The sequence below is a fragment of the Serinus canaria genome, chromosome 1 (assembly GCF_022539315.1).
Source record: "Serinus canaria isolate serCan28SL12 chromosome 1, serCan2020, whole genome shotgun sequence".
Classification (NCBI taxonomy): Eukaryota; Metazoa; Chordata; class Aves; order Passeriformes; family Fringillidae; genus Serinus; species Serinus canaria.
In genome coordinates, this window is record NC_066313.1 from 104,548,689 (window position 1) to 104,566,845 (window position 18,157).

General features: G+C 36.2%; 1 protein-coding gene across 5 annotated transcripts in view; it reads right to left on the reverse strand.

The window, feature by feature from the left end:
• The window catches only part of DMD (dystrophin), a 971,087-nt gene that overhangs the window by 765,564 nt on the left and 187,366 nt on the right, over positions 1–18,157 (reverse strand). For all 5 annotated transcript variants that reach the window (XM_050969735.1, XM_050969772.1, XM_050969742.1 and 2 more), the window contains exons 3-6: positions 15,967–16,059; positions 14,994–15,071; positions 11,942–12,034; positions 4,357–4,529 (exon numbers count right to left, since the gene is read on the reverse strand). In XM_050969735.1, the coding sequence (XP_050825692.1) occupies positions 4,357–4,529; positions 11,942–12,034; positions 14,994–15,071; positions 15,967–16,059 (437 nt within the window). The remainder of the gene's footprint in view (positions 1–4,356; positions 4,530–11,941; positions 12,035–14,993; positions 15,072–15,966; positions 16,060–18,157) is intronic.

Genomic DNA, 18,157 nt, shown 5'->3' on the forward strand with positions numbered 1-18,157 from the left:
GTATATTATATACTATGGACAAATAAATCTTGACAGACCTTTATGCAGAAATTAAAGTCATGGATAAGACAAGCCACAGTTTGTGATTATTGCAGACAGAAAATAGTCATAGTTAGACCATAAATTGTGCCATCTCTATTTCAAAAGTAAAGTTGTGTGTTTGTTGCTTTACCTGTTTACCCAAGAAAATCTAGTATGTTTTCACAACTCTCAAAACTGAAAAACATCAGGAGAGAGTAACTGATACACAACCTAGTGATTTGCTAAAGAAATAAAAAATTGTTATTTTCATACCTCTTCATCCCAAGCAAATTGTTTTTGCTTTTACTTTTCCTGTAAACTACTGAAGATCTTTTTTTTTTTTTCTTTTTTTTGCTTCTGTCCAGGACCTCTTTCTGTTGTCATTTTCTTTCCCTTCTCACTCTAGCACCCTGAAGCAGAAACAGCTGCACTGAAGTGCTCATTTGTAAGGCAGTCACCTGGCCTAAGTTCAAGCATTTCAAAGAAGCAAGGAGGAAGATAATGAAAGCCACCTGTTCCCGCTTCAAAATCCTGATTACAGGACTAGGGGAGAAAAGAAAAAGAACCCCAACAGAGTCAGAGGAAATAGGTAAAGCTTTCTCTGATATCCACCTAGAGGAATAGATTAAAAGAAGTAAATGGGGAGAGGTCTTTGTGATCTGGAGCCTGAAAAGGGAGAGTTTCAACTGTGGAAGGACTGACCTTTCTTCATCAGCAAAATATTTTAGTTTCTGTATATTCCTAAGGTTATGATGCCACTCCACAGCTGTTGCCTTGTTCTTGCAGTTCAATGCAGAACATCCCATTCAAGAGATCGTGTGCCAAGCTTATATCCTGAAAATTCACCCTCTGGGCTCACTTATATCCCCTTGGAGATTTGCCAGGTGACCTGTGTTCCACTGCTTCTTGCACTCAGTATTGAAAGCAATTGCTAAAGAGCCAAAATGTCCATGGAGACATGGTGATTACAGAGATGGGAAAATCTACCTAAAGTAACCCCTTAATAAAATGACAGAGAAATAGCATTAGAAAAATCTGATCCAGTCAAAATAGTAAGCTGAAAGCTAGGGATTGGTGGGATAGAAGACTATGAGAAATAAAGCTTTCCACTGCAAATAAAGCTTCCCACTCTCACAGCATACTTTGTGGTCAGTGCTTCATGATAGTCTCTTACTTTATCTCAATCCCTTTAAGGATGTACTTAGAAAATCCATCCAGACGCAGATTTTACATTACTATCTGAACCTCTTAAAAAAAAAAAAAAAAGAAAAAACAACTACAAACCAAAGCATAAAGCCACCTGTTCATCACTGAAAACATTATATAAGAGAAATGAAAATAAGACCACCCATAAAGGAAAGGGATTTGTTTGAAAAATAAATAGATTTAATGCTACCACAAAATCTACCCTCACTTTAAGAGAGCCTAAATATTATGGAAAAAACCTTGGGTAGCATCGCTCTTTCAGTGTTGGAGAGATTTTTGATGTTTGGAATTTTCTGTAGGGTTTTGGAGGTTTTTTGGTTTGTTCTTGGTTTAGTTTTTTTAGAAGTCTAGGAATAGAGCTAAAATTGGGAAAAAGTGCACACACTAGGCACCAGGTTCACTGTATGAATTAAATATCATACCTGATCTTCAAACTATAGCTATCCTTCCTTGTGACTAACTCTGCTTCCATTCCTGCCAGAGGAGGAATAAAGTCAGAGGATGAAAAAGAAAAAAAAGAAGAGAGCATCTGGAAAAAGCTTTATGGAGAACAAGGAAATAGACAAGAAAGAAACGGAACAGGAGAACTCGAGAAATAGGGAATTCTGACCAAAAAAACATAGAAACTGGAAAAATTGAACAGGGAAAACAGAGGAGCTAAATTCAGAGGTGTTTGTCATCAGAGTGTTTGTCATTCTCTGTAAGTAAATAACAAACAATTTATAAAGCATAGGATGTGTGAGACACCAGGTTTCTCTGAGAATTCATGTAAATCACTCTTGGACAACTTTTCTTCAGTGTATATTAAAACTGTCTTCTTTAGGCACTAAATCCAAGACACTCTGACACCCAAGTCTCTAAAGTACCTGCGTCTTAGAGTGACTGAATTGGGCTCCTTAGAGAAGGTTTTTATTATTGTAGGATACAGTTAGGAGATCCTGAGCACGGAAGGTCTTAGTGTACCTATTTAATTTATTCCATCTGGAATCTTGAAGGACAATTCAGTGTTCCCACACATTAAACATGAAATGCAAAGTCAAAAAAAATCAAACATCATTGGTTCATCTTAAAAATTACTGCATCAGGACTTTGGAGGAATTGAGGAAATGAAACCCTTGCAGAGAACTTGGTGATTTAAGTCCAGAAGATGACTGGTGTGTCTTGGAGACTTGCCTCCAGGAATCTGACTGAACACTTGCCATTTCCCAGATAAGTGCAGTAACTACTGGGCAAGAGACAAGGCTTCTGTGGAGTAATTCTTCACTTCTATTGAAAATAGGCTCACTGTGCAGAAAGCTGTGCAAGATTTATGGCAGCAGACAGAAGAAGAGTAAAAGCAGGCTTAAGTTTTGCAGCCCTGAATTACAAAACCTGAATAAAGCGCATAAATTCCAGTAAGCAGGAAATTAATGTTCATCTGGTGAACTTTGTACTGAACTGAACACAGCAGTGCATAAAATCTGACACAGGACACAGAAATTTGTCTAGACAATCCCAGTCTGGTTTACTGGCAACTGCACTCCCCAGCCAGGGACGGATGCTGAATAAATTCCTCTGTTCAGACTTCTGAATAAATTCCCACAGAGAAGGACAAAAAGGAATTTCTGAGTACTGATTTCAGACACCAGATATTACATGGTCCTGCAGAGCATGCAATCTGAATATCTGAGTACCAGATACCCTAATCAGGGAACAGACACCTGATATTGTTTCTAGGTGGAAAGACATTGTGGAAAGATGACTGGGGGTAAAATCAGAGGAAATTGAGAAGTTATATTCACATCCTAAGAGAGGTTACATTGGTATGGAAATTTTGGGGAAAAATACAGTTGTGGCTCCCTAGATGGCATGTGTTTGGTGTGTTTGAAACCTGATCTGGGATGATTCCCCACACAGTGGGATCGTTTGTCAGTGTTTCCCATTGTCTTGGGATTTCAGAACCCTCCTCACCATCTTGCCTTTATTCCCAGCTGCCACGTGCAGCAGCATGTGGAAACTGTCATCATCTTGTCTTTGGTTGGGGAAGCCACATGTACGTGACCTGCAGGGAGCATCTGTCATCTTCTTGTCCCAGCTTCCATGGGGAGCTAAGTCAAGGGGGTTACCATCTTTTTGTGAGAAAAACACCCGCTCTTTCTGTATACTTTTTGTTTTCATTATTGCTGTCATTGCAGTGCAGTTCTTATTCCACTGCTGTTTGCTTTGAATAAATTGTGATCCCAACCCAAAGTCTGTTTTTGTTCCTCCCTTGCCAGAAGGGGCAGAGGGAAGGGAGAGGCTAATTTGGAGTTTAATTTCTGGATGGTATTTAAACCACTGCACAGTTAAATAGTTCAACTGCCTAATAACTTGCGCGGTCAGTGGCCTTGCAGGACAGTCCCCTTTAAGAGACAAGTATATACTTAAGGCATCAGTAGTAGGAGAAAAAGGTTGGGATGTTTATCACATTGGGAAAAGCAATCCTGCTTTAGAAGCAGCAGTGGCAAGAACTGGGTTTTTTAGATATATTGACTTGCACATCTTCTTTAAGCCATGTACACAGAACCTCCAGAGAACTCGGAATCCCTAGAGGTACAGTTTTATACAGCATAGACTAGAAGAAGGCAACTTCTGAGAGAGGCTAAAAACTCAAATCAGCTGGTGGAATAACATGAAATGTTTTGAAAACAAAGGCCACCTTCTCTGTGTCTTTGTGAGGCAAATCCATATTTTCAATTCAACAGCTATTAGAGGCTGTCAACAAACACCAAATTTTCCTCCTCTAAGTACCCACAGGAAAATCTCATTTTCCCTCTGGAACAACCTCAAAGGCTTAGTTTTGGATACTCCTTGCTCTTCTCAAAAGTTTCCAAGCCTGTACTCCTTGAGACTATCTTCTTGGTATACAAACTGAGATTCCAGAAAAAGGAGCTGAGCTGTGCATATTTGGTTGTGCTGTGAAAAGCTCTCCCTCCACGAGAGGGTTTTGTGGGACACAAAACGCAGCACCCAGGTCAAAGCAAACAGTCAATCATTTAAAAGAATGCTGAACCACCCACAGAGGAAGCAGCTAAACCCCCCACACAACAAACAGACCATCCTCAAGCCCTGTATGAGCTCACTGAAAGAGAGAAAAGCTGCTTTTCCCACCTGTGGCTGTGGAGGAGGGCGTTGAAAGCCAATCCATCAGACCAGCTCGTGGTGAAATTGGTAACGTTGACCTGCGGGTAATTGCGAGTCGATTGACGCACCCAGCTCAGCAGAATCATCTCACTGTTCGTCTGCTGTAGCCCAGCCATGATGTTTTTCATTACATCTTTGACCTGCAATAAAAGACAGAATTTGATAAATGATTGAGCTTATTAAAAGCTGACTGTTTCTTCTCTTGAAATGAAAAACCTTCAGGTAAATAAATTTCAACCCTAAAGAAAAACTGCTAGGTAATTAAAGACCATACTTGTTTTCACAATGTAAAGACAGCAATCAATTCTGAATGCTTAAAGACAACAGCTACTAACATGCATGAATTCATTCATCCCTGCGCCATGGCTGAAGCAGGGACAGAGAAATCACATTTCTTAGCATCATTTGTGGTCACAGAGTCCTTTCAAACTACATATTTCTCCTTGTGGTTTTCTTTGATCTGGAAATACATCCTTAGTTAATATTACAGCAAAAGTTGATAAGATGATGAATAGCACAAACAGTAGATCATGGTTTTGACTTAAAGGTGCAAAATATATTTGCATACAGGCACTTGGATGAAAAGTCAGTTTCATTGCATGCATTAAAGAGTATTGCATATGTTTCAATTCTATTATTTTAATGAAGTTAATATTCCTTTTTCACTAAAGAGAGTTTACCAATCTACAGTTATTATTTTATAAAAAGCCTAAAGGCTTTTATAAATATTATCCTGGAGTTTGACATAATGCAGTAGATTTTTTATTTTCTATCAATTTCTCTACTAGTAAAAGAGCATATAAAGCTTCTATTAAGAAATATTTTCCTGTAAAGTAGCACCTTTTAAATCATTTCTTTCCCCATATATCTTTTAAAATAGCAGCACTTCTAAATTATTCCCTAAGATATAATTTAACTATAAAGTTGCTTATTGCTGCTTATTCACTTAGGGAATATTGCATTTCATTATAATTTTCCCCTTGAATTGCTCTTCTGCCAGTATCAGTCAGTCAAAGAACAACTTTCATGGCAGAATCTACTTTAAGATAAAGTGTGGACCACTTTGAAACTGTAAAAATTATAAGATAATATGCAGAAGCTGTAATCTGAAAGAACAGTCAACAAAAACAATGACAATAATTACTGTGACATTGCTGAAAAAACAGAGATAACCTTTTATTGTTGAGTACAATAAATTGCCCACTAGTTTCACAGTAATTAATTCAATCATTTGATTTTGTGAAGATATGAATTCCTGGAATAACACCTCGGGTTTGCATCTCAGATGCATACTGACCAGAGTATTAGTGCCCCTAATTTTCCTTTTGAGACTTAGGTGTAAACTTTACATTCTATGTGATTAATTTCTAAGATAGAAGCAGAAATTTATCCTCTGCATTTCATGGGATATGTTCCTGACTTCAGTCCTAGATTTTAATTTGCACCAATTAAAATTAATATAAAGTCTTTCAGATAAGACTAGAAGTTTTTATATTTGTCTCCATTTTTACATCAGGAGACAGAAAATAAAGTGTAAGAAAATTAGGAAATATACTCTTTATTTTTGCTTCATATGTCTGAGTGGATGTTTTGCAGTTCTTGACATTTTTAACATCTTTGCTTTTGAGAGATGCCAAAGTTGATTTACATAATGTAGCAAGAAGATGAGATTTGGCCTCTGTATTCCCAGGCACCTTCCCTGCTATAAAAATACAGAATCTTGGTTTTTTCAATAATCTGGATGCTGAAAAAGAAAAAAACTTTTGCAATTAGCATCTGCTGCCCCAAACATAAACAATAAGAAAGACTATAAAACACTAAAGTTAAGGAGATTTGTCCAAGCTAAGATTTCATTGTTCATTGGTCATTTTGTTTTTTATCATATGCTTATATTTAAAAATTCAGATTTTTCTGGATTTTATAAGAAAACTCCAACTTTTGAACAATACAACACACATTTGCATTAAAGAATAGCTGAATGAACACAGGAACACCATATTTATAAATAGAAGAGTTCATAACACAGAATGGATTATGTGTTTGAGCTGATATCAAAGAGAAAGGAGCTATGTCTATGAAGAGAGAAAAAAATTAGTAAAAAAATGGGCCAACAGGAAGGCAATTATTCAGAAGAAGCCAGGTAATAAGTCTAAACCCAGCATTTATTTTTACTTTTCTGTAAATGCATACAAAACAGCTTTAATCTCACCTTGTTGAGTTAAATATGCTTGTAATAGATAAAGTTTTGCTCTCCTTTTCCTGAATTTCTTTGCAACAGTGAAGACTGTTAAATTTATGATTTTTTGTTGCCTCCTAGGATAAGTCAGACATTTAAAATAACAGAGTAAAAGGGTCTGACCTCATCCTGAATGCTGAGGCCCCTTCCTCTTCAGTGAGAATTGGTGGATATCTCCACTTCTACAGCTGGAGCCACCTTGTCCACCTGAGTCTCCTGAGGGGCATTGCCAAACCACCTCACCTGGCACCTTGGCAGCACCATGCCACCACCCTGCCTGCAGGATGGCTGGGTCCTGAAGCAGCAGCAGTGCCTGAGCACAAGAGTGCTGGCTGTTCTTTTGGTGAAAAGGAAGGTTTTTGAAGGCTTCTTGGTTAAGATGTACTGCTGGATAAGCGGCACACAGAGATGTGTTCATGTCAGCCTGAAGAGGTTTCAGACAAACTCCCCCAGCATCCAGGCTCAAATGCTGCAGCTATTTCAAAGTGCCTCTGCTTCATGCTGTCAGGTGATGAGTTGACCTCTGCTACTCATTCCTTTTTTACCTCTCCTTTCTAATGCAGTGTATCCTGGCAGGACTCAAATCTTTCAGGTGCAGGAAACTCTGACTTCCAGAGAACAGATATACTTGTTCTTTCTGGGGAATGGACATCTGCTATGGCAATAGGAAAAGATGAAATTTTGATAGAAGAGGGGGAAAGGACAATACAGACATTACTGAGATGGCTTCAGAAATGCCAGGCTGCCAAAAGGAAAGCTGTGGACAGAATGAGAGCACTGCAATTCTTATCATCACATGAAGAGAGTGGCCAAAACCAGCAGCACAACCAGCCCTGGCTCACAGCACTGATGGACCTTTGATCTTCCCACTGCAGGGCCATGTCCTGGAAACTGCTGGGCATGTGTGGCTGTGTGTGTAAGATGACAAGGAACACCACATGATCTCTGGCTCACACTACCTCTCATTCACCTAAAACCAACACTCAGGCAAGTAACATTTTATAAGACTGGCACATGGCTTCAGTATGACAGACCCAAAAAAGAGGGAGGGAAGAAATAATCTGAAAAGAAAAATGTTCTCAAAGAAAGAATTTTTCATTTTTCCTAATAAAATAGGACCCTTACATCTCCCTGACAGAATCACTTAGCATTTTTTACTTGCTAGATTTCAAGTATTCTGACTGCATAGATTACATTTTTATAGCTAGAACCACTAAACTCTTTCCAAGTACATTTGATAGAATGCTTTTAAGGACATTTTCATAGATATTCAAGACACCTATCAAAGTAAAGGATATTCTTTGTTCATTGATTCAAGGTGGATTGACAGAAGCATTTCATTTCCATAATCAAAACTTGAAATTAAAATGGTAATTCATATTAAAATACTGATGTGCACAATAACCCTGATGCTTTTAGTAAGTCTCCAAATGAGGCTCTCAGGCTGTTGAAATGCTCCCCTCTGAAATATTTTCCTTATGTATAAATCTATTACTTTATGACTTTTTCCCAGAGAAAATCAAGACTTGGGCCAAATATTTTTTCTAGGGGTTTTCTTTTATTGTTTACATAAAAATAAGTTTACTCCTAAAAACATAACATGACAATTTACACGCTGCCATGTAGAATGTTTTTCCACTCTTAAGGGAATTCATTAAATATACCAGTTCACAAATTAATAGTTTTCCTCTGTTTTTACTTAAATGATAATGCTCCAGTGAGTCTGGGATCACAGAGCTGGGAGAAAGAGGGCAGCAGCTTCAAGGAAACAGAGTCTGATGGATTCAGTACCACAAAGAGCTTTGCAGCAGGTGCTTAATTCAGAACCATGGTTCAATTTCAGGAAAAATATTAATAATAATCTGAAAAACCAGGCTAGATAAGAACACAATCACCACAGGGGATACAGAAAGCCATGATACTTCCACTGCACAGATGCACTGCCTCTTCCACCTCTATGGCCACCTCTCCTCAATGGGACTGCTGATATCCATTTGGATTGGCACCTGTCACTGTCATATTTTCTGGAAAAATCCCTTTGCCCAGGATTCTTCTCCTGGGAAGCTGAGATGCCTCAGAGAAAAAAGAAAACAATATTATCTCATTTGTTGCTCCTGTGTTTTGCTGCTTTGGAATGTGTTTGGAGATGGTTTATCCAGCTGGTGATTGTTTCACTGGTTTCATGTGAATTGTTTTGTTTTATTGGCCAATCAGTGCCAAGCTGTGTTGAGACTCTAGAAAGAGTCACAAGTTTTCATCATTATCTTTTTAGTCTTCTGTAAATAACCTTTTTATATTCTTTAGTATAGTTTAGTATAGCATTCTTTAATATAATGTAGTATCTTAAAATAATAGTCTTCTATGAACATGGAGTCAGATTCATCATTCCTTCCTTCATCTGGGAACCCCACAAATACAATAGGTACTGCTATTGTTCCTCTCAAGCACCTTTCTTCTACCATGTCCTTTCTTAAACTATTTTTATAAAAGAGATTAAAATTTTTATGAGACCATCATGTTGTCATATGTACAGTTGTGCCCTTATGTGGTCCTGGCACAAAACTGGAAAAGCTTCTTGCCTGTTCCTCTACAACAACACAAGTGTTCACACAAACAATATTCTCATGTCTTTTCATGGTGTTTTTTGTTTTAGATGTAGACAGATAAATTTCCTCTAAGTAACTCTTCTCAGGGTCTGCAAAAGCAGGACTGCACCAGCAAACACAAATGACACAAGCATGCACTAAAGCAAATAGCCTGTGTATTCCTATTTATTTATCTTTGGGCCTTCCACAGACCACAAACAAATGTAGTAGTCTTGGTATTTTACCAAGCTGAGACAAGTGACAGATAAGTTTGATCCCCCTCCTGACTCTGTATGAACAACTTATTGTGTTTCCAGCTGCTTCTTGCCAGGGACAATCTGGGATAGGCAAACCAACGGAAGAAGAATTTCTTGAGAGATTTACAGCTTTGTGTCACCATAAGTTCTGTCAGTATGTAAAATCATACCTACCTATAAACAGGGCAGAACAATCACAAACATATTCTAGATCATGCAATTAACTTAGCAATTTGAGAGAAAACCTGGAAAAGAACAGACTTTCTCCACAGAGTTGTAAATAAGCAAATTCACTTTGAAATCTTCCAATACTTAGAGGGAAATAGGCAGCAAACTAACAGCTCTGAGTGTTTTGGGTTTTTTAAGGAGAAAAGCCAAAATATAAATCTGCCTTTTTTCCTTATTAATCATCATTTAGCAACAACAACAGGGCTATTATTTAATAATGGCTTCTTGTGCTCAATCAGGTTTTAGCTCTTTAGAAAAAAATCATAAAACTAAATTCTAGACAAATTAGAATCTTCTTTACAGAAACTTGAATGAAAAGAGAAGTCCAGAAGGTCCAGGTCACTTTCAGTACTTCATGACTAGAAAAAAATTAAGCACAGTGATGCCAAACTGATTTTTGCCTTTTTGCTTCTATATATTCTTATACATTTCTAGTTCTGTAGCCTACTATTGCATAATTACATCGATTTGTAGCTAGCTTTTCACCTAATCTGTTAGACAGAAAGGCAAAGTACATTGACAAAGGCCCCAGTCCTAATCTGGGAGCAAAGGTTAAAACAGCATCTTGAGACACTTTCTCATAAAAAAGGTATAGTAGTATCTAAAGGGGGGGGCTTCTGGAATAGGGTGGAACCAAGGGGGGGAATTACCTCATACCTGTGCTTCTAATTGAGAATGCTTGTCAAATATGCTAATTTATAAAACTGTATTCTCCTTATGTGGGGTGGGCATTTTTCCATACTTGCTGCTGAGGGCTCCAGTTATAGACCAGTTTTTGAATTACATCCTATACTAACAGTGCCTCAAAAGTGTGTTGTTTTATTGCTAGATCTTTAGGGCATCACAGAATTCTAAGTATAGACTAAACTTGGACTGAATTATGACTATGCTGACAAAGAGTCACAGTTTTAACCACTGCTGTGTAAATATAATCCTTGGACCTTTCATCTATGGGTGGTTGAAGCTGAAGCCATGGGCACCATCACAGCTGCCATCACAGTTATCACCAGGCTCAAGATGAAGCTTGAAATTAATCATTTTTGCACTGCAAACAAAAGGGTTTTGGTTTTGACACAGCTGCTGTGTCAGGCTCTACACCAGAGCCTGTGTCTTCTGTGTGTCTGTGCAAGTGCACTTTAAAAGGAATGGTGGGAATGATTGAAAAGAAATTAGTAACAACACAGCTAATACTAATACACACCTTGAACACTTTGCTTCAGGATAAAATATGAAGAAAACAAAATATTAATTTGAACATGATTAGTCATCTCAGTCCATAATTTATTTAAATTAAACCAGAATGATTAAAGGATTGTTGGTAAAAGTTGTATAGCTAGGTATCACATTCCATCTGCTCTTAATAAGTAATTTAGAACAATTTTATGCAATTAAACTAGGAATATTGAAACAGAGACAAAGGAAGAAGTGAGTTAACAATCTGCATCTTTTCTCTCTTGCTGCCATCCTGTAAAATGAGAATAAAAATGTTCCCTGCTTGGATGAATGAACACATATTATTTTGATAAGTATGTTTCAGTCTTAAAATCTTTTAAGCTTTGTTTCCCACCACCTTTTCTTGTTATTCTATTAAAAAGTTGTAGATTATTGCTTAGGGAACATAGTCAGCGCTAATGGACAGACTTAATCCAGATTCATACAAACACATGGATTCAGAGCATCTAGATGATAGATCTTTTTGAATTTTGATTTTACTGCCATTTCAGAATTTTTTAGTTGTGTTCTCATCTACCATGCTGGTTTTTATGAGATCCTTTTCATATTTCTCCAAAGAGAAAGGAAACTAAATGAGCCACATCTGCTTCAATAAACAGGCAGTCTAGCAGCTTTTTAGTGTTCTAAAAATAATTCTTGGCAGGACGGGTCAGCAGCAAAAAGCAACTGATGTTGTTATTTCATTAATACAGAGAAGTTACTCTTTCTGAGATACTAAAAAGAAATCCACATTAGCTTCGTCTATCCATTTCAGTTAGGATAACTCATATATCATCTTGCAGTATCTGACTGTGATATTACAGTCAAAGAAGTTTCTGCTAATCCTGTAAAAACTATTTTTTCTTCTTAATATTGTCAGTATCCTTGATAATATATATCCGACTGCCCTAATATTTGCTGATTTAGCACATTGTAGTGTCTATGTTTTCTTTGCAGGTGGTTGCTGGATAATAATGGAGAAAAGATCAAAGGAATCAAGGTATTTATAGGAAGTAATGAGCAGTGCCACTCACCTGCCAGTGGAGGATTATATTCCAGATCAAACCAAGGGTCAGCTTATGATTTCCATCCACAATATCTGAGCTCCCTATATTTACCAAATCAACCTATTATAGAAACAAAAAATAATTTTAAAAACATTAATAAAAGCATAGGAGGTTGGAAGAAGATGAAGGGGATAAGCTAAGGTAAATCTCCCATTTAGTTTCGTTTGTTCCATAAACATACAACTCACAATTTATAAATGGCACAATTAATGTTCTGGAAAAAAACCAGCAGTGATCTGGAGTTCCTGTTATTCCAATTACAGAGTGTTGTGAAACATAAAATGAAAAGCAATAGTTTTAATAACTCAAGTATCTTTTTATGAAGCTTCTACAATTACAAATCACACAGACAGAAAAACTACTGTACTCTGCTTTATACTACCTTACATAATATAATATTCTGAATGTTAACACACACACACACACACACACATCTAGGCAATGCAAGACATACAAACCCAAGACATTATATATTTAAATTAAAATAGAACCTAATTTTCCTTAATTCAATTCCATAATGTATAAAGAAATATACAGGATGTGCTCTGGCATATAGATAAAACAGCAATTGTTATCTAACAAGACTTTTCCACAATAGGTTAACCAGTAATTTTGTTTTCCATAAATTTGTCATGCATTTGCAATTTCATAGTGCATCATTATTTAGAACCATGGAATTTTCCTTCCTCCACATGGGAAATGATCCTTTACCCTCCCCCCCTTTTTATACCTTCTGAATAAAGAAGCCAAACTCAGGGCTATAAATGGAAGACTCTAAGCTGTCCTGCACATTTGGATAGAATTATGACTCTAAAATTGACATCCTTGCTGTTTCATAGATGCAATTTTTCATGGTCAGAACTGATGTTTTTTATTGCAAAGTGCCCCATTCCTTCATAAACTCTATTCTTCAGTCTCTAGAACAGTTCTGAAGTTATTTGAAGTTACATCTGCAAATTGAAGAAAGTTTTCACCCTCAAAACAAGCTGCCTTATTTTAATTTTTGAGGGTTTTTTTTTCAATGCATCTATGTATATGTCATTTTTACAAACCACAAATTAGATATTTTATCAAGAACTCTAAATGTTCTAAAGAGCTCTTTAAGAATTCCACATTTTGTACTAAAAGTACATGAGACTGGCTATCTATTCTAACCATCAATGTCTTGGAACATTTCCCAAATGGAACTTAGACTTTGCATGCTAAATCTAATATGGACTCCCCTGCAGCAAGTGACACCCTACAATTAGGGTTTATTAGGGCAGTGCCTGCATATTCCACAGACCAAATCCATTTTTGGAAGTGGAAGCCTGAACACACAGAGCCCATGCCTGTTCTACTGAAGCAGAGGAACATTGCCCAGTTTCCACAGACAGGTCAAAGCCTATACTGGGGCAGCCCCCCAGCCCTCACATCCCCCATGCTCCCACCTCAACACTTCACTTTTCCATGGGAACAAAATCCTGTGAAATGGGTTGACTGGAAGTAGCAGCATTGTTCAGTGTTACCACCCAGAACCTCAGAGCAAAGACGGAACATAGCACACTAGTCACAGGCTTTAATTCACTTAAGAACCATTGATTTTGCATTCTTGAAGTCCCAGAGGAATAATTTGTCAAATTATTGAAGCTTAAGGAAGCTATTTCAGAACCAGGTCTTTTGATTTGATACAAGATCCAGTATATCTTTATATATACTGTACCAATTTTTATATAGTTTACAAGGTTTTCATTACATGACTGTAATGCCCACTGGATGACCACTTCCCTTTCCAAAACAATGTTTCTTCTTCTATCTTCTAAAATTAGAATACTCTGTTTTCTTCCCAGATTTGAAAGGGACTTTCCAGATCCGTGTTCTGGAAAATGAGTGAACAGCACACCAGTGGGTTCACTGGAAGGGTACTGAGTACCTAAAAAAGTATTTTCTATGATTATTTGTAACTACTTATGCAATCAAAACCTTCTTGTATAGTGTGAAATAATGTATTGATGATTTTTTTTTCCCAATAATGTCAAATGTTGCACATTTTGAACAATTAAAGGCTTTTCCTTATATTTATTTACTTCAAACACCACTAAAAAAAAAAAAAAAAAAAAGCTGGAGGTTTTTATGTCAATCTTGTGGGGTCACTTTCATTTATGTACAAATCTTTATGTGGATTACCTTAAATTTATGAAATCAATAACTTTATTCAGCACTTGAAATCAAGCATTAGTGATCTCCTGCAGCTATCAAGAAATCCAATATAATATACAGCACAGAATACATTATTTTTGTTTTGTCACCTCTTACTGTGAAGTTTAAGCAAGTCTTATAGTTAATTTTTTTTTATTTATTCTCAAGGAGAGTTATGATAAAATTAGTGGGCCAGACAAAATATCTGCTAAAATTATTGCTCCATTAGAATGCCTGCATAAGGAAGACAATATGAAAATATTTACTCAAGAATGATTCACAGGATACTGGCTTGAAAAATCAATCTTTACAAAGTAGAATTGAAAGTGATATTGATATGATTAGTGTTTTAAATCATGAGAGACAGATGCCTTTGAAACTTAATAAAAAAGTATTGTAGGAAAAGCCTTGGGTTTTCAGGGTTCATAATTTTCAGAGATTGTGAGTAAATATTTTGATAGGCAGCATCTTGTGACCAGCTATGTTTGACTTCTTGCATTTCACTTCCAAAAATTTATTTTAAACACCATTCATTAGAATAAAATCATGCAGGTTGATCTGTCTTCAGACAGCATCCATTACAGATATATTAAAAAAAATTCGCATCCATTACAGATATATTAAAAAAAATTCCTCTTCCAAAATTCACTGGAAGAGGATTTTAAACTCCTTAAAACACATTCGACCCTGATGCTGAATGGGAAAGTGTCCAATCCACATTGATAAAGCTGCTTTGACTCCAGTACTTTTATACTATAGCTAATGTGTTTGATTCAACACCTACAAAGCATTTTGTGTGCTGTCTACAGACTCTTCTGAGCCTGTCTGGCTGAATACTTACATTATTTCTCTGCAAAAAGTGGATTGCTTTGTTGACATTGTTCAGAGCATGAACTCTTGTGGAGCCCTTTTCTTTTGCCTACAAAGAAAGTAAACCAACTTGACTGTCCATAATCAGAATGTAGAATACACTCTATGCAACTCAAATCCTATATTACACCTGTAGTTTTCTATTTCATAACATTATTAGAATAGAATATTAACATACACAGGGATTATGCAGCTACCAACATGAAATAAAGTCAATTGCAAAACAAACTGGATCCATAGAAAGTAATTTTCAGTGAAGGAAACATTAAACTGCATATAAAATTAGCTCATTCAAGTTCCTTTTTATCATGATTAGTTGTCTTTTGCATGGCACAATTTAAGAACATTGCTATGGCAACTAAACAGATAAGCATCAGTTTGTGTAATATTTATGTACAAGTGTATTATCTCTGTATTTTGAATCTCAATCTCCCAGCCTTCCTATGAGAAAATGCTGTGCTTAAAAGTTCCAGTCAGGAACAAAACAGAGAACAAAAATATGTGTGACTGTGGCACTTTAGAATTTCCAGGTTAATAAGAGCTAGCAGCTCTCTGTTTTCAGACAAGTCTAATCAGACAAGATGGACCATATGTACAACATTAGAAAAACATTTTAATTCAACACATTAAATTCTATTCCAGCTAAAATCCAGATATCTAAATGAATCCTTTCTCAGTCTTGTTTCTCAATGCCACACTTGGTAAGTGCATCCAATAAAGTAGAATATTTTCATTTCAATTATAGACCTTGCAAAGTGTTATTGTCTAATACAGCTCTCAGTCACAAGGTTTCCTCAATTTCAAATGAAACTGAAACCTACTCAGACCCCTAAAAATAGTTTCCACAGGTCCTCATCAATGGAAGAAATTGGTGAATATCAACTACTATAATTATCACAACATTAAGATTTCAATTAACAGCAAATGTGTTACAAAGCACATACAAGTTTTTGGCCAGTAAGGCATTCCAGGAGCTCCAGAAGTCTTCGTCCATCTCGAAAATCATTAAAAAGGTCTTCAATGTGACGTCTTCCAAACTGGAATGAAATAATCCCTCTGGTTAGCTCAAATGACAAAAATAATAACTAAAAAAGAGCAGAAAGCTGTAAAAAGCCAGTGTCAGAATAAATGTGGAATGTAGGACACAAAGTAAAAGAGGAAAATACATTTAAGCTCACGGGATTATTACATATACATCTATCTTAAATAGGGTTCTATTGTTTAAGAGACAACGATGCTTACTTTATTTCAAGCACATGTCATTATTTCAAACAAATAAACTAAATACTAATATATCTAGAAAACAAAGAAAACTTGGCAATCAACGTGTAAATCAGGAAAAAAACAGGGAAAATAATTTGAAAAAAGAGAAAAACAAGAAAAGAAACAAGAAAAAAATGCACAGGAAGTGATATAAAATATACGTGCCTAGTAGGAGTTCCATGTGTCAGAAATAACACTGGAATTACACAGAGATGAGCCAAACTTATTCTAGTCAGGATTTTAGAAACAGATCTATGTCCATGGCCATGGAATTGGACTGGATTGTGGCCTTATTTCTCTAAGTGGCTAACAGACAACTCACATTTTGTACTTAGCATCAGTAAAAGATGAAAGGAAATACTTGTGATTTTTTTCCCCGTATGACAATGTTAAAAAAATCACTCTTTCTAAAATTCAAACCAAGTTTCTGATCTGATGCTTTGACTAAAGCATGAAATATTAAAATATAGACATATTTTTTATAGTCTAGTCACTGAGCAAGTTTTATGTGCACCTATGAATTTTTAGATATTTTTGTATGTATAAGAGCTATTGAGAGCCACAATAAAAAGTAGTGAGTATTTTGTGCCATGCAAAATATTTTCACATGTCCACATTTTTTCTAATTTGTGAAGTTTGATGGATGCTTTGATTGATTTGAGAGCAAGTGACTGTATTCTAATTTTCTAGAGTTGATGCCACGATGACCTACATTGCACATCTTCCATTTTTACTGCAGAGCAATGTAAAATAGGGAATCTGTTTTATAGGAAAACATTTGCTTTCCTGTCAGAAATTGTTCTGGTATTCACTGCAACCCTCATTAGAGCTGAGAATTTTATGTAAAACATATTGTTTTAGGAAGTACCAATTCCTTTGCAAGGTTACTTGAACAGAGGACAGAAATAAGGACAGTATTCAGCTCAAAAATTTCTTTTTCTCACCAATACATAGTTATGTGTACAGCACTGACTTGAGTGCTATTTGCTATTCTGCCATGACCTTTCTCTCTGACTGTTCTTCTGAAGCAAAAGTTCCTTTCAATCCCTTCAGTTTTTGGTAAGGCCTTGTTTCTGTTTCATGGAACAAACAAATCCACAACACCACAAGTTTTCTTCAGGAGTGGGAATCCTTGTTTTCTAGACAGTTTTCACACTGTGCACAACCCATTCTAACTCAGCTAATTTCTATTTATTTAACATGCATGATACCACTTCATTCAATATCTGAAAACCAGTACTGAACAGATACACATATGATTTACTTGCACTACTCAACACCTTGAATTATCTGTTTAAGTAATAATGCCCAGAAACTCTATTTCCTGCCTTATATTTAGTATGTTAAATAGTTTTATAAAAATGTTTTACATTATGGGATAAAAAATCATGTGCTATTATGTGAGTCAAGTCATGCACAGAATTCCTGAATCTGTAGGACAAAGTTAAAATTAAAACATGAAACTAAATCACAGACCTTATATTTTTCCTTAATCTTGCAGAACAAAAGTCATTTTTGCAGAGGGGAAACAGAAGATCTATGCACTTTAAAAGAGCTTTTTCACATTCTTTAGAAAGTTGGAGTGATCAATAAGCTCTTCTGTAACACTATGAAAGAGTTGTGCCCATAATGCTACTGGATTTCTCTGGGAATATGAGCACAATGCCTTCTTGACAATAGAACACAATTATACTGGTTTGCATCATACAGGAAAAACAGAGCCAGCCTTCGTAACGGTCTGTGTCTCTGTCTTTCCTTCTTTTTTTCAGTATTCATTATATTTACATTGAAATCAATCTAGGCAGTCAAAAATTCTGCTTAACAAATAATATGTCGCTTGGGGGGGGGGGGTTGGTTTGGTTTTTTTTTTTT